General features: G+C 44.1%; 1 protein-coding gene across 11 annotated transcripts in view; it reads left to right on the top strand.

Moving 5' to 3' along the window:
- dysf (dysferlin, limb girdle muscular dystrophy 2B (autosomal recessive)) overlaps window positions 1-25,352 on the top strand; it is a 65,387-nt gene that overhangs the window by 28,856 nt on the left and 11,179 nt on the right. For 7 of the 11 annotated variants that reach the window (XM_046380979.1, XM_046380982.1, XM_046380980.1 and 4 more), the window contains 12 exons: window positions 180-221; window positions 819-920; window positions 1,031-1,192; window positions 4,699-4,870; window positions 4,967-5,040; window positions 9,582-9,641; window positions 16,629-16,727; window positions 21,183-21,311; window positions 21,682-21,837; window positions 21,976-22,067; window positions 23,502-23,672; window positions 23,833-23,975. In XM_046380979.1, the coding sequence (XP_046236935.1) occupies window positions 180-221; window positions 819-920; window positions 1,031-1,192; window positions 4,699-4,870; window positions 4,967-5,040; window positions 9,582-9,641; window positions 16,629-16,727; window positions 21,183-21,311; window positions 21,682-21,837; window positions 21,976-22,067; window positions 23,502-23,672; window positions 23,833-23,975 (1,402 nt within the window). The remainder of the gene's footprint in view (window positions 1-179; window positions 222-818; window positions 921-1,030; window positions 1,193-4,698; window positions 4,871-4,966; window positions 5,041-9,581; window positions 9,642-16,628; window positions 16,728-21,182; window positions 21,312-21,681; window positions 21,838-21,975; window positions 22,068-23,501; window positions 23,673-23,832; window positions 23,976-25,352) is intronic. The other 4 variants (XM_046380985.1, XM_046380984.1, XM_046380987.1 and 1 more) reach the window with 2 other exon arrangements.

Below are 25,352 nucleotides of genomic sequence, written 5' to 3'. Positions count from 1 at the left end.
CCAACCAACAAGTCCTGGTGAAATGGGAGTTTTCATGTCCCAATGCGACACGTGTGATGATATTTTGCACTGTGAACTTGCTCTGGTGGTTCACCTTATATTTGACGCTTGCGTCTTTTTTATTTCACTGTTCTTCATCTCTTTTTCGTCTCTTGTTTTCTTCTACGTCGCTTCCTCAGTTGATGTTTCCGGGATTCCTCTGTGAAAGCCTGCAGCAATGGGTACAATGTGCACACAGATGGAAACAACAGAAGTGTCTGCATGTGTCCTGCTCAGCCCACACACAAACTTCATCGTACATGCATGTTACAAACCGGCTCGCGTTTAAAATGCAGATGAGTGGACGCATCTGCATTTTTTACTTTACCTGCCCGTGTTTTTGTTTTTCATCTGTTGTGTCTGTTTTTCATACTAAAATATTTTGCTCTCTTTTATATACTTTGTTGATTTTGTGTGAAAGGCCAGAGAGGACTTTAGGCAGCTGTACAAACGTTGTTTCTTGAGATCAATGAAAACATATTTTAACAAAACAAAACAAGACAAAATGAAACACGTCCTCTCCAGTCTTTTTGTACTTTTGTGACCAGTAACAGACTTGTCCAAAACCCTGCATTGTTCTTGACTTGAACACTACATTTGAGTGTTTTTAACTCGAAAACTCATCTGATGTGTTAACACCAAACATTAAGTCATTTAACAGTCATTTCTGTGTCTTTGCAAACGACTGACTGACTGCTCATTTTCATATGTTTTTGTCTCGTTTCTTCTCTGACTGGCCTCTCACCGACTCACTGCTGTCCTGTGTTTCCTGTTGGCAGCCTGAGGAGTCGGACCTCCCGCACCCGCCCCCTCAAAGAGAATCCAACGTCTTTGTGGTTCCTCAGGGAATCAAACCTGTTCTGCAGAGAACCGCCATCGAGGTGCCACTAAGATCTGCTGCTGCTATAACTTTGTGTTTCACTTAACAAACTTCTCATGACAATTATTTTCCAACAGTGATACTTCTGTGTCTTCCTGACCCTCCTTTCAGATCTTGGCGTGGGGCGTCCGTAACCTGAAAAGTTTCCAGCTGGCGAGCGTTAACTCCCCGAGCCTGCAGGTGGAGTGTGGAGGCGCCGTGATCCAGAGCTGCGTCATCCGCAGCATGAAGAAGAAGCCCAACTTTGACGTCAACAAGCTCATCCTTGATGTGGTGAGAACGCGGAGACATGCTGCTCTGTACATACACTCACATTGTAATCAGTGTGGAGGCTCGCTGCTTTCATGGCTAATGAGAGTTCTGCTGTGATGTGGTTTGCACCAGTCATTTATCTTCATCAGGGAAGCCACAATAATGAACTGTTTCTTCTCTTGTCCCCGCAAAAAGTAGAGATCTTCTGTTAGCTTAAAGGCAGCAATTCTGAATGTGGAAGCTGGTTGACGCTGCCGTTGTAGAAGCCATTTTAGTGTTCCCGTCCAAAGGGAACGTTTCTGCTCAGAGTCGTAAAGACGCTGGGTGGGGGACTTTTCCCAGTGGCTGCCACTGTATACATTACTAATGCTGGGTACACGCAGGGTGGAGATCTTTTTATCGTGGACCGTGGAACAGCTGCTGATGAGATGCTTTTAATCTAGATGTCACTGCAGGATGAGGTCAGAAATTTTACTGAATCTGAATTTTGCCCCCAAGTGGCCAAAAAAACAAAAAAACCCCAAAACATCAGTCAAAGCTCTTTTTTACATTTTCCAGCTGGCCCATAATTTGACCTAAAACATAAAGTTAGTTCGAACAAAAACCTTCATGTATTCCATGACAGTCACTGGAAAAGTCGTAGTGTTTTTCCATGACTTTAAGGCTGAGCAAAGGAGAGTTTAGCATTCAGAGCTGACACCTCTTATGATGCCGGCGGCTCCCCCAGTCGGGGCCGTGTGGGAGAACCCTTTTGCTGTATCTCATTTGATTTGAACAGAAACTGATAGGAGCCGCTTTCTTCTTCTCGGTTCTTAATGTATTAGTGAAGAGAATTAGCTTCTCTGCTTTTATCAGTTTAAACCACAGGAAACTACCGTTAAGGCGGCAGCTGATGTGGCACCTAGAAGGCTCAAGCCCGTGGTGTCCGTCCTGAGGGGGGAAAGGGTCAAAGCTCACTGATGCAATCTCAGAAATATGAATGTTACTGCAAGAACAACTGCTTTCTTCTGGTGCCTTCATGCAGCGGGCAGTAAAAGAGTTTATTTGCTTTATTGTTAAAGCAAATAAACAATTGGAGACGTGGTTAGTTATTTTGTGGTCGGGGTGAAAAACTTTGATGCTGAAATGTATCCCAGACTCGTTATGTGACTGTTGGAGTGGGAAATGTTTTGAGAGTCAGCCCTGGGTCATACTCAGGGCTTAGTGAAGCAATCAATAAGTTATTGGTGTTGTTTAACAAATCCAATACTTTATGGTTGTTCTTTTCCTCAGTGTCAGCAGAAATCTGCAGATGCCAAATTGATAAATCTCTTCCATTTGTGTCTTTAAATTTCCATTTGCGTTTATTTAATCTCATAATTTGCGGTCTGAACGTCTAATAACTTCCTCGTCGCTCACTCCCACCATCGTACATTTTAGTTTGTTCTTGCAGTACTACCAGAAAAATGCACTTCAAGTATCAAATGTCCCCTTTTTACCATAACATATATGACATTATTACATTATTGAGCAGTTTTAACTTGTCAACATAGACTTTATATACAGTTTAGACAAGTGGTTTACAACATGTGGCTCTGACTACTTGTAAGGGTCACCAGAAAAATCTGAGGGGTTTTACCTCTTTGGAGCTCGAACAATCATTTAAAGGTCCAGTGTGTAGGATTAGTGTAGTGGAGTAGTGTGTATCTTATAGAATAGACCTTTTAAAGAATTTCCCTTCGGGGATAAATAAAGGAATTCTGATTCTGATTTTATATCTGCAGAGGGAGAGCGTCTAGCAGCCACCTCATGGAGGGTTAGATGAATCCAAACGCTATGATGTCACAGAATCCTACGCACTGGACCTTTAAAAGAGACCTACGGTGAAGCTGCTAACACTTCACAGACAACACGGCTTAATTAGTGAAAGAAAAGTTTGGGAAGCACTAGTTTAGTCTTTAATAATCTGTCGTGGTAACTTGTAGCTTTAGCTGTCAGGGAAACATAGCACAGTAAAAAGTACAAGAAGTGGAGCAGAAGTATAGAGTGGTATCCAATTGAAATACTCTCCTGTAGTAGTACACATGTAGAGTTCCAGATGAATCTAAAGCTGATGATTCAGATTTTTATGGTCATAAAACTGGGGACTAAACTACATGCATGTTTGTGTTTTACCTGCCTTGAATGTCACACGGTTAGTGGATGTAATTCAGAAAGTTTCTCTGATTCAGTCAGTTGTTTTAATCAGCACAAAACCACAATAAAGGAAGCAGCCTTACAGTCGCCATTTATTCTTTAAATGTAAAGCCGCCCTCAGTGAATGTATTTCCAGTGAGCTTACATGGATGCCATTACATTCCACCTAAGTGTTTTCCTTTGAAAACCTAAACTGAAATATGGAAATATTACACACGTTTTTCCTAAGAGCGGATCCAGAACGGACTCAGAGAGTTTAATGTTAACAATATTAAGGTCTGAAGTTGATCACCTCACTGTTTTATTATGACAGCTTTAACTGGAGTATGGAAATACTCACATATTTTTCCCTCAGATACATATCCTTGCTCCGGCTCCGGCAGTTTAATGTTAACAAGATTAAGGTCCTGTGTTGACCACCGCATGAGTGTGACAGCCTCGGCCGGACTGTGGAAATATGCCCCTATTTTTCCCTTAAATTCAGCCCCTGAACTGAAGCCAAGCATTTAATGTTAACAATATTAAGGTCTTAAGTTGACTGCGTAAGTGTTTTCGTATGGCATGGGGGCATAAGAAAATGTCATGTGCATAGTTTCCTTAAATGCAGCTCTTTGAAGAGCCTAACCACCTAATGTTAGCCCTCTCAGTTTATTGAGCGAGTTTATCATCATCAGCCCCACTTAAGCCTTTTTTTAAAGCCGGAGAGGTCAGACGGATTACAGTTACCATTTTGTTTTTGGCTAAATGGGACTATTATGGGGATATTAATGTGTTTAAATGAAGCTGCTGTAGAAGATTGAAATGTTGAATATTGAGTCCGGTTGTCTGAGTCAAACAGCAGCAGCAGAAGCAGTTTTTAAAACGACCCCAGCGGTCGAGACATCGTCCCTTCTGTTTGTGCTCTGAAGCTCTTTGCTGACATTTGATGTTAAAACTGGAACAAGATGGACAACAGCAGAGTAAGTGTGAAATTCTGTTCATGGCGTGGCCTTACGTGTAGATACTCATTTTAAATCCTAAACTTGATCTTGATCCAAGTTATGCGTGTCCTGATTTCTGCCACAAAGATTGAATCTGTGGCTTTCAGACATTTCGTCTTTAACATGGGAGAAAAGGTGTAATGAAGTGCCCTGATTGGACTGTCACCAATCAGCTTCAGACAGTCAGCAGCCATAGCCAATCAGGATCAGGCAGGCAGGTGGCATAACCAATTAGAGCCCAGAGGATACTTTCTATACGTCTCGTCTTGTTTTCTTCGCACATTCTTTCCTTTTCTTCTGTCTTTCTCCAACACGCTTTCCTGTTTTTGACCTGCTTTCTTTCTCTCTTTCATTCCCTCCATCTCTCCACAGAGTCTTCCCCGCGAGGAGCTCTACATGCCGCCGATCGTCATCAAAGTCATCGACAACCGTCAGTTTGGGCGGAAGCCGGTGGTCGGCCAGTGCACCATCCGGGCGCTGGAGGAGTATCGCTGCATCCCGGAGGAGGAGCACGCAGCAGAGGAGCAGGAGGAGGACTGGAGGCGTAAGACACGGATGGATGCAAACACGTTTCGTGAAACAAAGCCAGGCTCAGAGTGAACCTTAAAGATGTCTTCCTGCTATGTGTTTGCCTGTGTAGGTGAGACGCCCCAGTTAATTTCCGCCGAAGTCTTTATTGACATTGACGACGAGGAGCCGCTCATACCCGGCCAGGTAAAACCGTCCTGTCTGTTAATGGGTTACCAAACCGTCTCTGGCCTCTGCGATGGTGTTCGTCACACTCTTTTAATTTGTTGAACCAAGGTATAACCGCTGCCGATCAATAATCGATAGTTTCTCATTTATGAAGCCAGTCAGATTCACAGAAAGTTTTCATTGCATTCGTTTGCTTAAAGAAAAACTGCAGCTGAACTTTTGTTCCCCAGTTGCTCTTCATTACAGCTGAACCTACTGTAAGTGGCTTAATACCCAGTGATCCAGTGATTTTCCAAACCCATGGAGGAATGTGTGTGTGTATGCGTGCGTGCTGTGAGGACTGATTAAAAGGGGAGTCTGAATGTGTGTGTGTGTGTGTGTGTGTGTGTCTGTATCTTCGTCTGCGACTCGTTCAGTGTGTGTGTGTGTGTGTGTGTGTGTGTTCAGTCGTACCAGCAGCATAAATAAACATGTTCTGACATGATGACATGGCAGCAGCCTCTGTGGTTGGTGGTTACCGTGGTGACCACAGAGACCCGTCCTCGTTACCAATCATTAACGTTCTCCCTCCAACTTTAAGACATTTTGTTTTTTTTCTTTCTTTCTTTCTTTCTCTGGTAAAGGAGGAACGTGGAAACTATTTTCTAATCAACCTCATCCTTAATTTCTCTGGTTTCAAACACGCAATTTACAGTTTATCATGCACACACGCACACACACAGACACACACATTCAAAGCCACAGACTTAACCACACATGCACAGGAGTATCAGACAGTATTTGCAAGCTAAAACCAATTCAGCCAACAAACCCAGTGCTCTTTTTTCACGTTTGGATTGATAAGATGAGTAAAATCACACACAAGGATAATATTGAGTACCCGCTCTGGATCTCAGGGCTCCCACACACACACACACACACACACACACACACACACACAGATTGCAGCCGTCCCTGTGTAATCACGTTTGTTCCAGTTAGGACAGGAGGGAGCGGGACGAGCTCAGGAATGCACAGTCATCAAACTGCAGTCCCCAAAGTACATTAAGAAAAACATGACAAATTATTGTGTTTATGATGTTGCATGTACTATAAATAGTAAGAGAAGAGAGAAGTTCTGCGAGAGCGACGTTACGTTTGGAAAGTCTAGTGAAAAATTTAGAAAGCCAAAGAAAAGAAGTGAGAGACAATGACAGATTAAGATTTGATTTTTACAGGAGGGGAGAACACAGTAACAAAATCATGACTGAGTCAGTCTAATTTTAAGAGTAATGCTAATTAATAACAATTAACTGTATGTACATGAAAATGTGAAGCTGACCAAATCTTTTACAGCCCAGACGAGAGCATCCCTCCTTCAGGGCTAATATCTGTGAATGAACACTACCTGCCTCACAGCCGGCTAACGTAGCTTAGCATAAAGACTGGAAACGGCTCAAAGAAACCATTTGGTGGCCAAGCGAACCTCTCGTCCATGAGCAGGTACATGTTTCCTTCTGAGCAGTGATAAGGACAGAAAACAGTTCCTGTAAAGAATTTGTTCTGTTAGCTGATAGATCGAATGTGAAACAAATGGCTGCCTTTAAAGAACTCAGTGGAGACAGGATGGCAGATCTTGGAAAATGCTGTGCCACGGTTTTTTAAAGTGCACAGGATTTAATGGTCTACAGCATGGAGAACTGCTGGACTGGCCCTTTAAAGGGCACTGAGGTAACGTTCGATGACAGTGAATCCGTGGAGGAGATCTGATTCCAAACTCGTGATTCCTGTCGACCTCGACTCTGGAGCTCCAGTGAATCAAGACTTCTGTTCTGGAGTCCTACAGCGTCTCTCTTCTTCTTCACGTCTTTCTCCTCACTTTTTCCTCTGCCCGGTCTTCTGCCGTCATTCATCCTTTATTCGCCCCTTCATCATCTTCTCCGTCACTTTCTTTGCCCTTTCTAAATGTCAGTCTTCCTCCCCTCTCCTCATCTTGTCTTTCTTCTCTCACTCACTCTTCACCTCCTCTCCTCTCCTTGTTCTTTCCGCTCATTCCCTCCTCTTTTCTTTCCTTGTTGTAACACCTCATCTCTCTTCTCCCTCTCTTGTTTCCTTTATTTTTCATCTCTTCTCTTTTTTGACTTGTATCCTTTCATCTGTTTTCTCTCCTCCTGCTCCTACTCTTTTCTTTTCCTCTTTTACCTCCTTCCCTCTCGTCTTCCTCTCACTCCTCCTTTCCTTTCTTACACCCAGATCTCATTTCCTCTCCTCCACCTCTTTCTCTTCATTTTTTGCTTCATCATATTCCCTCTTTTCCTATTTTCCCCTCTCTTCTCATGCTCCCTCATCTCCTCCTTTCTTCCTCGAATCTCATCTCCTACTCTCCTTTCTCCCCTCTCATCCTGCCTCTCCTTTCTTTCTTTCTCCTCTTCCTCCTCCCCCTTTTTCCCCCACTTTCTTTCCTCTCTCCTTCACTCTGCTGTTTTACCTCCCTTCTCTCTTCTTCCTGTCCTCTTCCTATTCCATCTTGCCGTCACCTCCTGATCCTCCTCATCTTCTATCCCCTCTCATCCCTTTCTCATCATTCTCTTCTCCTTCTTCTGCCATCTTCTCTCCTCCTCCTCCTCCTCCTCCCTCTCTCCTTTGTCCTTTGTCTCAGTGAAGTCTTCCTCCTGGTGATCATTGAAGGGGAAAATCTGACCCTTGATGATATCCAAGACCGACCCTGTGGTTACTGTGTGTGTGTGTGTGTGTGTGTGTGTGTGTGTGTGTTACAGTGTGCATAAACAAACACACAGGGAGTCTGTTCCTTGTTAGTTGTCTTCTGTCTGCACTGGATTGCTCCCTCCATCGTTTTTTTCATCTGTGCCTCCTTCCTCATGGCAGCCTTCCCTCTCTCAGTGCTTCCTTGGTTGTGTCTATCCAGTTTATCTCCCTTCTTTCCACTCGTTCCTCACATTCTGTCCTTTCACTGCCTCCTTCCTTCCTTCTCTTGCTCCTCTTTACTCCTTACTTCTTTTAATGATTTTTGCATCAACTTCTGTGTGTTCCTTCCATCCTTCCCTCTCTCTGACTTCTTTCCCTCCATCTCTACCTCCACCCCTCCTTGTTTCTCCATCCCTCCTCTTATCTCTCATCTTTTTTTCTTTTCTCATATCCCTCCCTCTCCATCTTTCTCCTTCTTTATCATAAAATTGTAATTTTTTCTGAGCATTTGTAGTTTTTTGTCTTTTTTTCCCTCCACCTGCGTTCTTTTCTTCATCTTTGTCTCCTTTTACTCCTCTTTCTCTCCTTTGTGCCCACATCCTATACTTTCCTCCTGCCCTTTAATTCCCTTTAATTCATTTTCTCATTCCTCCTCCTCTCCTTCTCTATCTATCAAGCTGACAGTCGTTTTCATGTGGTAGCTCGTTAATGTTATCCTCCTCTTTTTCTTATTCTCTCTCTTCGCTGTTGTGGTCCATCAGCCACTGATCTCATCTTCAAATCGTCTCATGGTGTTTTTTTTTCTTTTTAATTTCTTTGTGCGTCCCTCTTTTCTCTCCCTGAACCCACAGGCGCCACAACACGTCTTACTGCAGAGTTTTAAACCAAAAAATAATTTTATATCTTTGAGGTCAGGAGTCGTTTGTCTTTCCCTCTCCGGCCGTCACACACACACACACACACACACACACACACGTATGAGCACGCTGTTTGACATGAGCAGACATCGTGCGGCTGAATTGTTTTGCTCTCGCTCGCACTGATGCAAAAGCTCAGTTGTCTCGTTTTGTTTGTGGGGGAGCAGCAGTGATTGTTTGATGACATGGGAGGTGCCCAAATATGTATATATATATGTATGAGCTAAGCTATTGTTCATCAGTGTGTCTGGGCGTGTGTGTGTGTGTTGAAATTATCATCCACACCCGTTCACGCCTCCATTCAATCAAAACACTTTGACAAAAGCCAAGGAGCCAGCGGGTTCATTTGCAGTGAAAAAGTCCCGCCTGCTTGTCGACAGGTTTTATTCTGACCATTCGATCGATCGGTCATTTAGACGTGGATAAATCAGATCGGATTGTTCCTTGGATGATTTGTCCCCACATATGATGGTGCTCTTCAGCATCCTTACCTCCCCCTTCCTGTCTTCTTCTTCTCCTGTTCCTCCATGTGCTCAGCTCCTCCGTGACTTCATTCTAACAGTTTGTCTTTCTCGTCTGTCTCTCCGCCCACACCAGCAACCTCCCAGGGAAAGAAAGTGTTTGATTTCAGTCTAAGGCACCGCGCTCACTTTTTCCCTCACTAAACAACTTTGGACTAAGAGTTTTTGATTAATCGTTTCTGTTTGAAAGAGCACATGATGATGACCACGATATGTGCTGTGTGTTTGAGTGACTAATGCGTCTGTTTATGTTGTGATGATGTTGGTGTTGAAGTATGAAGTGTGTTCAAGGTTTATTTCTAATGTTTTTGACAGATTACATGAACTAATGAAACTGTTTATTCAATTTGATGCTAATATTTGTGGCTAACCCTAACCAGCTAACCTGAAAATGTTTTTGTGTGTGTGTGTGTGTGTGTTTGCGTGTGTCTTATAGCTTGCTGACGGAGCCAGTTCTGCTATCATTAACCTTTCAACCTCTAGTTCCAGCCTTCATGTAGGTAACATCACCTTTAACTCATTTCACTCATTGACACTCAAACACATTAACTCCATTCATCTGTTTCATTCATTGATTTTTCTTTGACATGCGTCATATTTACAGATTCAGCCACTTTCTTCTTCCTGTCTTTCATTTTCACACCCTAAAGATGTTAGCTGCAGATCTGTTCACACTGGCAACAAGAAGCTTTTCAAACCACAGATACACGTCTGTACTCACTTGTAATACAACCGTTTGATCATCTCATATTGCAGGAAAAAGGCTGGTTATGATCCTGCAGTCATGATTCAAAAGCATTTTGATTTTACATTTTTTCAAACGGGAATAAAACATTTCCACCAATGATAAAAGATTGTGATGAAGGTCATGTTTTGGCTTAAAACACTTGCACATCCTGTTAGCTCATTAAAAAAAATATCTTTAATGTTTTGTTGTCACAAAGATGGTCAGTTGTTGACCGGCGATCCCGCGTTAAGAAACGTTTAAACGGCGTCCCAAATGACGTTCTCTCATCTGGCGGCCGTTTCACCTTGGTGTCACCCCTCCACCGCCTGTTCCTCCTCGGCTCAAAGTCGGCTCATATGCATGTAGTCTGTACTCAGAGTACAGCAGTTAATTCTGGTGACTGGGCTGAGTCTGGGCTAATCACTGACATTTTACGTCACAGTTGATCGCTCTGCTGCTATTTGTACATTTTTATGTATTTTTTAAATATATTTTTTGCGGGCAGGCATTGGTTTCCGTGCACCTCTCTGCATGAGAAATTAAAGTCCACCAGCAGACTCCTGAAACCTGCTCGACTTGGGTCATCCATCACGCTGAGCCTCAGTGTCTTGGGTTGTGCCACGCTCTGCCCATAGGGAAACAGCGGCAGATCGGTTTTACTGCTGAGCATGTGTGGGCGCCTTATTTCAGACTTGAGGTTCATTGTAGTGGAAATCAGCTAACCAAGTTACATGCAGAAATGAAGAGAAGCCAGTGACATCTGCATGGAACTGGAACTGCAGTTTTAATGCATGCAAAAATCTGAAACTGTGTTGCGTTATATTGTATCATGAAAATCCTACATGATTTATATCAGGCACTAAACCATGCATGTATGACTTTTTAAATTAATTCCTCACTTTCATAGCAACCCAGGCTGTGCACTACTTGCAAGGCAGCGGACAGAGGCAGAGATTTTAGAGCGAAAGCCTTGTATTGATGAGGTTTATTTTAAGCAAGACACTGATGGATAACTGAGTGCAGAGAGACGAGGTTTTGATCTGGCAGGAATGAGATAAAGAAGGAGAAAACGTTCTTTCATTCTCTGTAATGAAACAAGAAACTTGGCTTTTTTGGTTGCGGCTCAGGAAAATAGTTTCTACTGAAGGAATCAGGGTTTTACAGAGCGTCACACGCCGAGCCGTGTGGTTACAGAGGAAATCTGATCCCACATTTGAACAGGAGACCACGCTCCTTGTTACATTCTTCTATTTTATTTATCTAAGCCAGGTCAATTTAAAGACTTCGCTTGACCTGGACCAGACTGCGCACACATCCAGTAGTGCTCTCTCCCTCGGCACTCGACAGTAATTGGGGGTGATTTCTTTTTCTCCAAACAAAGATATTTGTTTTATTAAAGGTCAGATATTGAAACCAGTCAAATTAAAGGCTCAGTTTTCTGTCTGGCTGGGGCCAAAGTCAACAGAGCTGCTATAGATCCTCTATACCACAGCCCTCTGTTAGCAGACGGTTACTAAAGGCCGAGGGATGGGTGGATAAACGGGGGAGAGGGTTAAGGAGGGAGAAAGTGACTTAAAGAGAAGCAGAGAGAAGGAAAGGAATCAGAAAAAGTTCGACTGAAATGAGGTAAAAGAGGGAGGACTAATATCTTGTGGCACCAGAAGAAGAAAACTCGCTCTCTCATGTGCTATAAATCCTGGTTTCTTAATCTCTGGGTCGCAACCAAAAAAGCGGGTCATGGGCGTATGTCTGATGATTGCCAGATTACTGCAGCTGAGCAGCTTCCAAGGCGGATCAGTCAGATTTAGTTTCAGAATTGGAAAAGTTTAAGAAGATGGGCTGTCAGTACCGTCATGGCTCCTCAGACCTCAGAGGGGCGACCCCCCTTCGAGACATTTGAGATCCAGTGTCGCTCAGATGGAAAATGAACTCAGTGTGTCTCGTTTCATTTGCAGCATCCAGGCTTGATGATGGTGTTTTTCGTGGCTCGAACCACCCTCCCTCCTTTCTTGTTTTTTGATCCTTCCTTAAGGTAGTTGCTTTTGAAAAAGCTGTCCAGTCTCTTCTGTATAATGTGGTTTTTGTGTCTTTGGTGACGTGTTTTGTATCAATTTGTGCCCCTTCAAAAACTGTGGTCGTGCTGCGTCTCTCCTCTGCCATTAGTGCTCATCAAAACTATTCAGCTTCTTTGCCAAAAACCAGTCAAGTTTGGTTATAATCCCACTCTGAAAATGTTGTAGTTTTCCTCTAGTTTCATAAATCCTTCCTGGCTTCGTTAGAACCAGAGAAACTAACTGAAATGGCTTCATGCCAGGTGACTCTGTGGCATTTTTTGGGGTTTATGAAACACACATTTATGGCTCTGTAATGATACTGTGACCAGAAACAAGATGTCAAAATAGCTTACTAAATCATTAGTGTTTTTCTTGTTCTGCTAATTTCAGCCGCAGACTGATGTAAGCTGCTGTTCACCTCCAGAATCTGAATGCTGCACATATTTGCTGCCCAGAATGTCATCTAAACGTGACCATGAACTCCTGGGTGCTGGCCGTCGAATACTTTAGAATTAACAATCACTAAATGTCTTGCAAAAACACACATTTCTGGTCAGCTGTTTGTTGTGTGAGTCTGTGTATCAACTGGCGATTTGCAAGTCAAAAATAGCTCTTGAAACTCTTAGATCGGGGAGAGACTTTCTTATGGTTCAGATGGGGATGAAGGTGGATATTTTGGTCAGTATATCCACAAAAGGTATTTATGGTGTTGCGCTCGCCTGTGCAGACTAAAGTGAAAGAAGAAATTGTGTTGTGTTAATAAATAACCCAGAGCGTAAAAAAATGTTTTCTTTACACCCAAGTTTAGTCCATTCCTAACTTACAAGTGGTTTATTTGTCTTGTGAAGTGCAAATCACCAAGTGCTTAGGAAAACGAGGAATACTCCAGTCAGAGGTGGGGAGAACGATGAGGAAGTGTTATTGGTGGATATTTAGGACTTGATTTTCTTTTTAATGTAAACGCCTGCTCAGTGGTAATCCTGGTTGTTGCTGCTGCAGATACACTTCTTCTTTAGGTTATTCCAAACTAGGCAGAAATCCAGCATCATTTCCTCCATGTCAGAAGAACTTTCAAAGACATGAGCTGCATGAGTGTGAAGCAGCAACTGGAACTGGATACAGATTGAGTCACTGCTGTGTAATGTCAATCAGTGATAGCAAAGAAGACATTTATTTATGTGAAAATGCCACAGATTTTTACTTGAGGTTTGGGGCTCTGCCTTGAAACCACAACGGGAGGAATGAGAAGTACACACAAACATCTCTGCTGAAACATCTACTCCAGCCTTTCCACATTCTTCACGTTGAGCAGTTTATTTTAGAGATGCAGAATTGGGTCAAAGAAAATCAGTGCAGGTTTCAGTCAGAGTTGCTGCCCAGCCTCTCTGCTAAAGCAAGACAGTGAAGTTATGTCTGAGTTCAGGTGTTTGATCTGCAGGCCACATTTCCACACCAGATATGTCATATTTGGTTTCCAGGTTTGGAAACACAGTCCTTTTTGTCCCAGTCCAATTCCCAAGTAATTAAAACCTGTGGACTGTTGGGTCTCGGACACGTGATTGGCCATCCCTGCCACAAACCCTTACACCAGTTAGCTGTTTAACTTGTTCCTATTACCAGCCTGAAGGTGGTTTTAATGGTGGGGTGGATGGATCTGCAGGTGGGTGAACAGACTTATGGGAAAACTCCATTGATTCCAGGGTGACGATGCCTTGGTGGACGGTGGAAGGTGTTTTATATGTCTTTGAGAACGTTGCGTGTCAGTTTGAGATGGACATGATGGACATGTGACATGAGGTCAAGTGAGGTACCACGGCTCATCCTGTAAACCTTGGCATCCTACAATACAGATTATAGCTGGCATTTACACTTTGTCTGAGACTGACTTTGAGAGTCAGCAAAAAGCTTCCGAACGCTCCATCAGTTTTGGTCCGGACTGTCTGATTTTTCCAGTGTTGGACGTGGCTGTGGGGCCTCTTCCAGCTTCATGCGTGCCACTTTATTCTCTGACCTCTAACATGGCTGTGGAAGGGATTTCCCCACAAAAAGCATTCATGAAGCAGCTCAGAGCTCTTATGTAAATCCAGTCACTCTTGCTCGCAGAGTTCTTGGCAGTGCCAGTCTGGTTTGGTTAGCCTGGCTTTCCCTGCGGGGCGTAATGATAGGCTGCAAACCACACTGACACCCTGAACAGACCACTGCATGTGTGTGTGTGTGTGTGTTTATGTGTGTGATCGATCTCTTGAGTGCGCACTAAATACCCACTGAGGTCTGAAATGCTCCACCGAGGGTCTTAATCCGTCTGAATCAGGAGTCGTGGACTTGACTGAACACACCTTGACACGCACTAATGGACACACACATACACACACACAATTCCTGGCGCCCCTGTCATTGGTGCTTGGCACCGGCGGCACACAGAGGGCACATTAACACACACCAGACACCTCACACACACAGCGCCGTGCATGCATGTGGGTGTGTGTCATGTCCTAGTTAAGCTCCGCGTGCTGGGCTTTTCCATGCCATGCTGCCACTTTGGAAAGATGAGGAATTCCACAGTGTTCCCCCCTCCTTTATGTGTGTGTGTGTGTGTGTGTGTGTCTATGAGTCTGTGGGAAGTAGGAGAAAGGGGAATCCACACCAGGCCAGTGCCATAAGAGCACTTTTGTTCTACACTGATGCCTGTATACACACTAAAACACACACAAAGGAAAAAGTGGTGCATGCGTCATGAGTGCTTTAAGCCTGAGTGTTCCTCGGAGGGTTGAAGGTTGCAGGGCGGGGATGGGACGAACTGAAGTGTGTGTGTGTGTGTGTGTGTGTGTGTGTGAGTATGAAGGGGCAGCCTGGTAGTTTGATCTGTCCCCTCGGTATTCCCCAACTTTGTAGTCGTTGTTCCCCTGTTGTGTCAGGGCCAACGGGCTCCCGGCAACACACACACACACACACACACACACACACACACACACACACGCTCGCACACGTTGAGACAGACAGAGTTTTTATTTCTGTGAGAAAATCCTCAAAAACAAATGTTTAAACAGAGCGCTCAGACGTTGCCAATGTGAACAGACTTTTAGTAAATTTGATGGATGAGGCTGCTTCTTACTTAAGAAAATAAAAAGTCTTGATAAAAACACATAACAGGGTTTCATTCAAATTTGATATACATCCCCCCAAAAATCATATTGTATAAATCAAAATGACTCGTGTCCAAACCACAAAAAGCCATCAGTCGACATTTCAAAAACAAAGATATTTTATTCCCCAAAACAGAACGACATTGTGAGCGCCAGCCTCGGGATGACTCATGGCTCTAATAGTAAGACTTTAACGGCCTGTACTTTCATGCCAGCAGTCATTTTGTAATAGAAGCATTTCTTTCTTTCTTTTTTTAATAGTGTAGATTTCATTTTGGAATGAAACCCTTAATGTGTAATGAGAATAAGTATTATGAAATCTGTTGAAAAGCTACTTAAAATGTGTTTAATCTTGTTGTTTTAGTGCGTGGTTACATTTTGTCAACGTTTATGTGTCTGTACTGATTGAGTGTGCAGTGTGTGATGAAACTGACTTTCTTTCTGACCTGCTTTTTACTGTTGACGCTCGCACTAGATGTTACAGTGGGTAAGTTTCCTTTAATCACCTGAGAAAGTAACAAACTACAGGTTTCACTGCTTCAAACACAGCGAGAGATCACGCAGTGCAGCAGCAGTGCATGATGGGTGTAAACATTCACACTGTCCCATATCTGCTCTGAAATCAGAAAGAAATTGTTTTATAAAAGAAGAATAGCTTTTTAGTTGCTCTTTCCTGCAACAAAGCACCTCGGCTCAGACCGCAGAAGTCATGACGTCACATGTAGCTTTCTGTAGCTAACCGACAGAAACAGAAATAATAAGTAAACATAGAAAAAACAGTATTAGATTGTTTTTCAAAAAATGAAAACGATTGTGCTCGCAGAACATTTGTATGTAAAGGAGAAGCGATGGAAAAGCAGCAGCGGCAGCATCCTTTTCATTCGCACATCAACATGCGCTTTGCGACTGTTTTTGTTGTTGTGTTAACATGTTTTTGTCTGACATCCATGCTGGTTTTGTCCAGTTTGTGCTTGTTCCTGTTCTCATGTTGCCTGTTTCCATTGCCTCAGTGCACTCATATACCATGACCTTAATGCCACAGAGCCACCAGAGGCAATTTTTACTCGTGCTGACATGAGTTGGCTAACGCCATCTTGCTATGCCATCACTGGAAAAATCATGAAAAGCAGGTTATTTCTGAGCACTACTCCACAAGGGCAAACAGCACTCAGCACAGGGTTTTTGGTGCGATTTAGAGGTTAAAGGTCAAGTCAAAGCAAAATTATACCCATCGCTGATCCAGGATCTGTTTCAGGAGCCACGTTTGTTGTGGTGAGAGGGAAGATGAACTCTGAGGCCATTTTTTCTCAATTAGTTTGAAGTATAAAGATGATGTTGAGTTAAATGCAATGCAGACATTTCAAGAATGATGTAAAAGATAAGAAATACGCTGAGAAAAACGCTACAGTGATTCCTTGAATTTATTAAAGCTCAGACTGTAAACACAGCAGACATGAATGCTTAATAACTGCACGCCTCAGTTAATTTCATCTAAATCATTTAAAACTCAGATGAAGCTCAGTTGCTGATCTCTGACCTTTCAAATATGTGGCCCACAGGAAGAGGAGTTCATGGACTGGTGGAGTAAATTCTACGCCTCGACCGGAGAGAAAAACAAGTACGGGACGTACCTGGAGAGAGGCTTCGACACGCTGAAGGTAGGAGAGTGACATGTGATTGATTGACAGCATGTGTTCAAAGCCACCGCTTCATTAAACTTCAGATCGCTAGATGCTAACTGCTAATTTAGCATCCTGAGCTAATGGGGGGCGTTTCTTTCTTTCTTTCTTTGGGTTTTGAACATTTCTCTCTCATCAGTTTTGTGATTTGTGTCTGCGTGTGTGTGTGTGTTTTTTTGGTTTCAGTGTTGGTCATGCATCAGTGTTTGTCCAGTTCACTGATGCTTTGCGCTAACTGCTCTGAGTGTGTGTGTTTTGTTAATGCAAATCCGGGCCAAACTCATATTTGTGTCTGTGTTCTGGTGAGGCAACATCAGAAACAAGAAAGAAGATAAACACAAATAAGAAAACAGGAAAGAAAAAGCAAAGATGGAGAGCAAACGTGAAGAAGATGGAGACAGTGCAGCCCTTTGTTCCATTTTCTTAAACCGATGTGCTCGTTGCCCCAAACTTCACCATTTAAATCATATTTTTGACCCCCTGCCAGTCTCCTCCATCAGTCCGTCTCTTCATCCCTCCTCGTCGTCCTCCTCTTCCTCTCTTCTCATGCCCTGTCCTTCGGCGCTGTGACATTCCGGCCGCTTTCCGAATGACTCTTATGACTCACTCGTGTTGAATTCGCTTCGGCAATGCCGCAGAGGGACGGATTCAGAGAAAAGGCCGAGCTCCGTTGTTGGCGAGTGTGAAACGACGGATCACGTCAGCCGCCGTCCGTGTCTGTCTTTGGTCTCGTTCTTTCAGAGTCTGCCATGGCTAACCCGACATCCCAGGAGCCCCTCCGCCATCGCCCACGCTCTGTTCAACCCTTATCCCGGTTCTCTCGGCCCAAATGCCGACCTTTTCTTCCACCGGGACTCAAAGCACACGTCATTCCTCTTGTCTGATTACCAAACAAATGACTAATCATGTCAGAATTTGGCCTTTTTTTATTACTCTTAAATTGGACCTCTAACCTCTCCCTAGAAAGGCATTTTACATCGGTGCAGCAGCTTTAACTCCGTTCTCTCGTCTTCTTTCATGTCCTCTCTCTTCTCCTCATAGAGCTTTTGGTTCATGTTGTAGCTGTAAAGTTAGTTCCCAGCATACATCCTGGGGGCCGAACAAGAGCTTTAAAGACTGTTTTCATCTTCAAAAAGCTCTTACGTTAAAGCTTGTGGAAGACTGATCAACTATTTGGAAACATCAATAAAATAAATAGCCAAAATATGAAACAAGCTCATGCAAAAGGCTTTGAAAATTAACTTAGAACTATCAGAAATGCACCAGTCGTGTCATACGTGGCCCTATGGAAAAGTGCATCTCCCTGTCTGTATTTTCAGATGAAAACATTAAAATACAGCTAAAACTAAATGGCACAATAGAGAACAATAACTGCTTGCCCAGTAGTCATTGACCCTTGAAAGGCTCTTTCCATTTAGCCATCTAGTGGGTGTATTTTTCATTCAGGAAGCTTATTAAATGGTTTTACCCCTGCTGATGGAAACACATCTAAGTTGCTTGGAGTTTTTTTGCAACATTTCAAATCTTTGCTCAAAATTCTCTTGACAGTTGGATGGAAACTAGTGAAATGACCAGTGAGCCACTGGTTCCATCATTGCTTCGCCTCGCTTTCACCCTCTCCTCATCTCCTCTCCTCTCCTCTCTCCACCTACTATGAGCCAGCACCTCCTTTGTGTTTATTCCCTTCCTCCTCCTCCTCCTCCTCTCTACTCAAGTCTCCCGTTGCTTTCTTTCCTTTGACAACCCTTTTAGTCAGATCTGCTACTGTCAGGGGGGAAATGAGCCACTGTTTCCAACCTTTCTAACCTCCTTTACCTTCCATTCACCCCATGCTGCCACCTCCTTTCTCTTCGCGCCCTTACCTGCTCTTGTTGGGCTGCTACTGTCAGCTGAGACACAGTTTCCAGCCTTACTTTGACCCGAGGTAAACTCCCTCTCTCTTAATGCCCTCACCTTTCCTCTCAGCCTCGACTTTGCTGTCGCCTCCTTTTCTGTCACCTTTCTGTTTCTGTTTCCATCTCCTGCTGCTGCACAGGCTTTGCAGTTGCATCAGCAGTTTAGCACTTTCGTCTGGCGCCATCATGGAGGTCTGCAAGAAAATGAGCTATGGAAATGGCTAAATATAACATAACCAGTTCAGCAAATGAGAGCTCCCTGAAAAAGTCCAAGAATTCATCCAGCGTGGATGATGACAGCAGCTTCAGTTTTAGAAACAATTTGTACAAAAGCAAATTGTCAAGAAGATTCCTTTAGGATTAACTCCATCCACTAAATCTACACTAGATCAACTTTCTGATTAAGTAAATTAAATCCGGAGTTGAAGCCCATTTAGTGGCAGCAGTTGCTGTTTGCTGTGTACCCATGGGTGTGAAGACATTTTGATACTGAAGACAGTTTAAAAATGTGATGATTCTCAGGCAGGTTCCTGAGTTATAAGCAGCACCTACTGAACGTCACCTCATCTCTCCCGTTCGCTGCTTTACCTTCGCTGTGCTGTCCTTTCTAATCTCCTGTCTGTACCTTCACTGACGTCAGCAGTTCTCTCTGTCCTTGGCTCTCCTTCCTCCTCACCCTCCTCACCTCTCTTCATCTTCTTCCCTGCCTTCAGCCTCCCTTCTCCCCCTCATTTCCCCACCTTATTTTGGTTAATTTTACTTATGTCACAAAGTTGCTGTTGTTCCCATCCTTTGATGACTTGGTTCACCTCCCGTCCTCCCTTTTCACCTGCGTTTAGTGCAGATGAATTGACATTTGTTGTATTCCAGTGAGCAGGTGTTTCCAGACTCATCTTTCATTTGCATCATCTCGGGTTTCTTCAAAGATCTCACACCTCTAACCTGCTGAAGCTCACTTTACCTTTACGCAACAGCTATTTTTCAAAAGTAATCACTCCCTTAAAAACAGTCCATGACAGTATTGGTTGATTTAAGTCACAGAAGTGCTTGGTTAGGCTTCAGCATAAAACTACTCAGTTTTTGAATGAAAATCACAGACTTGGTTAAAAAAAGGTGTGTTTATTATGTAATTATGTTTGTTAAGTGACAGGAGTATCCAAGTGCCAGTCAGCGTGGGCCGAGGTCAGGGTGGACAGGTGGCTAAAACCCTCACACTTTGAATCAGGGTTTGCTTCCCCTGTGGAGCTGTTCCAACACAAACCATTGTTTCTCTCTTTTCTGTCATTTTACACATCCAGTGATTGTCAGCTTCCTGCTGCTGTTGGTCGCTGCATATTTACCACACAGAGTGGTATAAACCTCCTCATCTCAGCTGAAGGAAAGCTGTTGTTGTTAAAGAAAGAGGATATTAAGCCAGTTTTCTATACGTGTATCACATCAGCCCCACAACCCCTTCGGCTTTAAGCCTTCTCCCCTCTCCTTTGGTCTCCCCTCTCCCTCGGCACTGGGTTTGGTGTTCAGCTATTGAAATGAACCGCTGTTTCCAGACCTTGCTTTCGTTTACATCATTCCCCCCTCATCACTCTCTCTTTGTCTTATTCCCCCGCACCCCTCACCCCCACCCTGCTTTTCCAACTCTTTCACCCCTTCTCCACCCAAATCTTTAGACCATATACCCTTCAATCCTCTCATCTCCCTCCTCCTCCCTCGTCTCTTTCCTAACTGGCCTCTTTGTTCCCGTTGTTTAATTACAAAGAAGTTACCACTTTCGAGGCCTGGTATGCACATAACTTGTGCAAGAAACGACGACCCCACACTGCAGAATTATGTGTCGTCAAATAATGAGTTTGACGTTTTGCTTTTAGTTTTGCAGGTCTGATGTTGAAGTGAACCACTATTTCCAGCTCGCTCCCTGGGAGTTCACCTTTTCAGCAACTGGCTGCAGAGCTGTCATTATTCCATGATAGGAAAAGAATGAGGGAGCAATGTGTGTGTGTGTGTGTGTGACTGATGTAAACAAACATCACTAATGAAAACGAATGAATCTTTTTGTGCTTTTGACACATGGACGTCCCTGCCCAGATACAGTATGTACACATTAACACTCATGCACACACTCGCCTCGTGCCAGGGCCCCTGCAGTGTGAGCGTAATGTGGTGTTGAGTAGCTTTTGGCTCAAGTTTAAATCCAATAGTGGTGGAATTACATTGGCCAACGTTCAGCAGTGATGGCACATAGAATAACGTGTGTCTAATCTGCTGGCAATCCAATAAAGACTGTTAAAAATAGAGATAGCAGTGTGTGTTTGTTGTTGTGTGTCTCATTTCTTCCTTTTGTCCCTCATTTTCTCTCATCCTCATTCATCATTGCTGTCTTTTTTGTCCTTTTCCCTCTTTCTTTCGCCGCCGACCCTCTCATCTTCGAGCCTTATTATCTCATCTCCTCTTGACTCTTTCTTGTTTTTTGTCACAGGAACAGTGCTATCAAAGCATGTAAACACAATGAGATGTGTTGAGCTCTTCCTCTCCTGTTCCTCAGGTGTACGACCAGGAGTTGGAGAAGGTCGAGGGTCTCAAAGGTCTTGCAGATTTCTGTCAGACGTTCAAGCTGTACAGAGGAAAGACTCAGGATGAAGGAGAAGACCCTTCAGTGGTTGGAGAGTTCAAGGTAAAAAGTATATATATATATTTTCTTCTGCTGTCTTCTTAAGTTGTGCTACGTACAACTGCAGCGGTGGAGAGTGTAAAAGGTCTGGATGAAAGTGGAATATTGATGGAAGAGTGTGGAAATCAATTGCTACAGTGTCAGCCATAGGAGAGCAGTGATAGAACACACTGAACCTCCCAGCCAATTTTAAACTTCAGGTAGATGACAAACTGTCCGAGTGCTGCCACTAAATGTCCCCTCACATCAGCTGAGCGGGACATTTGGTGACATGACACACGCTCAGCTCACTTATCTTCTCCATTTCAACTGAATTTAAATGTGTTATTGCCCCCTCTTTGACCGTGTCTTCTCTCCCCCTCACGTTAACCAGGGCATGTTTAAGATCTACCCTCTGCCAGAAGACCCCTCCGCCCCTGCTCCTCCCAGACAGTTCAGAAAGCTGCCTCCCAACGGCATCGAGGAGTGTTTGGTCCGAGTCTACGTCATCCAGGCTCAGGGGCTGCAGCCAAAAGACGCCAACGGGAAAGTATGACGGCAGAGATAACAGTTTGATGGACTACAATCCTGAGGATGCTAATATGAAAACATGAGAGGAAATATTTGAAAAGAACTTTAACTGTTCAAGAAGGAGGATGAAGGTTTGTCTCCTGCTTTGTGTTTTCAGTGTGACCCCTACGTGAAGATCACTTTGGGCAAAAAGACCGTGAACGACCATGAGAACTACATCCCCTGCACACTGGACCCCGTCTTTGGAAAGTACGTACCGTCTGTGGCTGAGACCAAATGTCGACGAGCTTGCAGACTTGCAGATTCCACAGACACGTTCCCAGGAGAGAGTCCAGTCCATCTCGTATTGCATTTTAACCCCAACGCCCTCACAGACGTGGCGGGATGTGAACATGTCACTAATGTACAGTATAAACAAAGACCACAGGGGATCAGTCTGCAGTCTGAATGGTGGACATTTGGATTCTGTCTCTTTAGATTTACCTCCAAAAGCAATGAGCTGTAGGTCCATACTGAGGGCCATCTTTGAATATTTCTCCAGGACTTGTTCAAGCTGACACCAGGTGTTAGCTTAGGTTCTTTAAGGCTCCTGGCCTTTCAGTCAACAGTCTGCTTTGTGTTTCTCTGGCCCCTCAAGCCCCTGAAAGTCTGGTGCCCAAAGGAAAACCACCTGCTACCTGGCAGCTTCTTGGCTTCTCTTTCCTCTGAGGCCTTAATTGTGTCATGTACAATTGTGGTTTTAGTCACAGACTTTGAAAACTTCAGGTTATTCTCATCCCCATTTAACATGTCAAATGATGGGTGGACTTTCTCTTTCCAGCCCAAACACATTACTCAGATTGGAACCAAGGCAGTCTTTTCCATGAAGACATGACATAATGTACAGCGGGACAGAGAGCGCTGTCGACTGCATGCTCGAGTTCACCAGGTTGACAGATTTATCTTGTGCGCTTTAATATCTTAGTAGCTATCTGACCACTTTCCTTCCTCATTCTCTTCATCGTTTCCTGGCTTTCTCTCCCTCTGGGCCCTCTGTTGTTTTTCAACCAGTAGGTGTCGCTGCAGTCACACCAAACACAGCACCACAGTGAACGTCAAGCAGAGCAGCTTCCCACTGAGGAGTACAACAGATTTCCTCTAATTCTCTTCCCTCAGGATGTTTTATCTCAAAACCATCAAAACGACAACAAACTTTATTTACAGAGGACTTATCAAAACAAAATACAAAGTGCCTCCCAGAGAGAAAGGAATAAAGTGCAAAGAGAAAGATGAAAGAAAAAAAGCATGAGCGGGGACAAAATCATTAAAGCAATAACATAAACAAGCAGCAGAAAATTCTTCCAGATTAAAACCTGTTTTAAGACAAAGCTTGAAAGAAAGAGTCAGGCAGGTCATTCCTGGTGGCAACATTAACTCAGCCTGAAGAAATAATGAGAGCAATAAGGGACTGAGTATGAGGGTTTACAAAAGGGCTTACGTTACATCACAGTGTCTTATTAAGTGCAGTCACCTTATGTCATGTCATAAAACATATTGTCAAGTGAAAGCACACCACAAAATGTCCTGTGAAGTGTCTTCACATGAAGGCCACGAGGACAAGTTTCTGTCTGCCAGATGTGGCCGCTGCAGAGCTTCTGAAGCCTCGGTCAGAGCTCTGACTGTGACTCCTTCCTCTCCTGTCAGGATGTTCGAGCTCACCTGTTCCCTCCCCGTGGAGAAGGACCTTCGGGTGATGCTGTACGACCACGACATGCTGACCAAAGACGAGAAGATCGGAGAGACGGTGATCGACCTGGAGAATCGCTTCCTGTCCAAATACGGAGCCATGTGTGGCCTGCCGCAGTCCTACTGTGTGTGAGTGGAGACTCCATGAGCTTTACAACTGCAGAACTTGGTTGCCCACTCTGCACTGACACAGAATATAATTATAATTAACTGAAATATTCCTCCACCTTTAGCGTCGGCCAGTTTGCTCAGGATTACATTCTCCCTCTCTGCGTCCCTCACCCATTAGATCAGGGGTAAACCAATGGCGGGACCAGCTGACACCCAGGCAGCTGCTGCACAGACTGTGTGATCGACGGAACCTGCCGAAGCCCGTCTACCAAGACGACGTGGTCCACTTCAGAGGAGACCAGTACGCGGCTGCAGACCTCGGTGAGTGACGGACGCCTGTAAATCAGCAAACGTGTGCCGTTATGAAGCCACAAATCAAGATTTGAGAGAAACGTGAAGGCGCAGAAGGGTTTTGCTTGTCCACCACAGTTTTTTGGAGGTGATGTGGAATTTATAAGAAATAAGCTCAAGACGTCTTCACAGGCTTTCCCATTTGTCTGAACTTAACTCAGAGATGAAATGTGCCTCCTGCTGCTGAGAATCGAGAATCAACTTCCTTTCTTCTGTGCTGCTTGTATAATTTCGCGGCGCGGTTATTGATTCACAGTTAACATAACAGGACAGCTGACATTCACTTGTGATTTCAGCGTCATTAAAGCCAGAACATTAGCAGGTCAGGGAGAGTGAGAGGCTGGAAAGCTTCAAGTGCAGGGTACATCGATGAGGCATCGTTGAACACACAGGCTCCATCAGACATTCCACCATTAAAACAATCAGTTTGACAAAAATAAAAACTCATTTCGTCATCACATGTTTGTGCTTGTCTGTGTTGGTTCTTACACGTTCAGTAAATTCACAGCAAATAAATCACTCTGCACCAAACTCCCACTCCACCCATATCTCCCTCTCTCTTCTCTTTTTCTTCTCCAGTGTTCTGCCTTTCTTCTCTTTTGTTTTCTTTCTTCTTTCTCACCTTTCGTCTTTTCCTTTCCCTCATCTACACTTTCTTATCCCCTTTCGTGTCCCCTCTTCTTTCGCTCCATTTCTTTTCCTCATCTCTTCTCTTTCACGTCTCTAAAACTGTGCTAAAACTGTAGAACTTGGGAGGAGGAGGGGTGAGGAAAGGAGGGTGGAGGGTGGGGGGAGTTAAACCACAGGACCACCTGAAAAGTGAAACGATGAGATAAATATTCAAGATTCATTTTCACCCCGACACACACACACTGAACCCACACGTGTGTTCTGTGGCTGGTGTGACGCGAGGTCATGGTTGTTTTGGGGATTTATGGTACAAATGTGTGTGTGTGTGTGTGTGTGAGTGTGTGTGAGTGTGCGTGCGTGCGTACGAGCCAACATCAACATCGTGGTCGTCTCTCGGTTAGCGAGGAGCCGCCGCCGCGTTCTCTTTCCACAGTTGCAGCGGTTAGCGTGCGTCAGCCTGCTGTCCGTCAAAAAGTGGTTGCTAATTGGCCAAGAGGCTGCGCTCCTCTTCTTCTCCTGCGTCTTGTATTTGTTTTACACTTTCTCTCCATCTGCCTCTCCATCCATAACCTTCATCCTTTCCCTTCTTTCTCTTTTCAGCCTTCACTCCCCCAGGTTTCTCTTGGTTTCTTTTTTTTCCCCTCTTTCTTAATTTTGTTTCAGTTCTTCTTTCCTCCTCTTCTCTCCCCATTTTCCACCTTCTTCTTCTCTTGTAGG

This window comes from Scatophagus argus, chromosome 23 (genome assembly GCF_020382885.2).
Source record: "Scatophagus argus isolate fScaArg1 chromosome 23, fScaArg1.pri, whole genome shotgun sequence".
Lineage (NCBI taxonomy): Eukaryota > Metazoa > Chordata > Actinopteri > Scatophagidae > Scatophagus > Scatophagus argus.
Note: the sequence above shows the minus strand (reverse complement) of the source record. Positions and strands in the feature narration are given on the sequence as shown.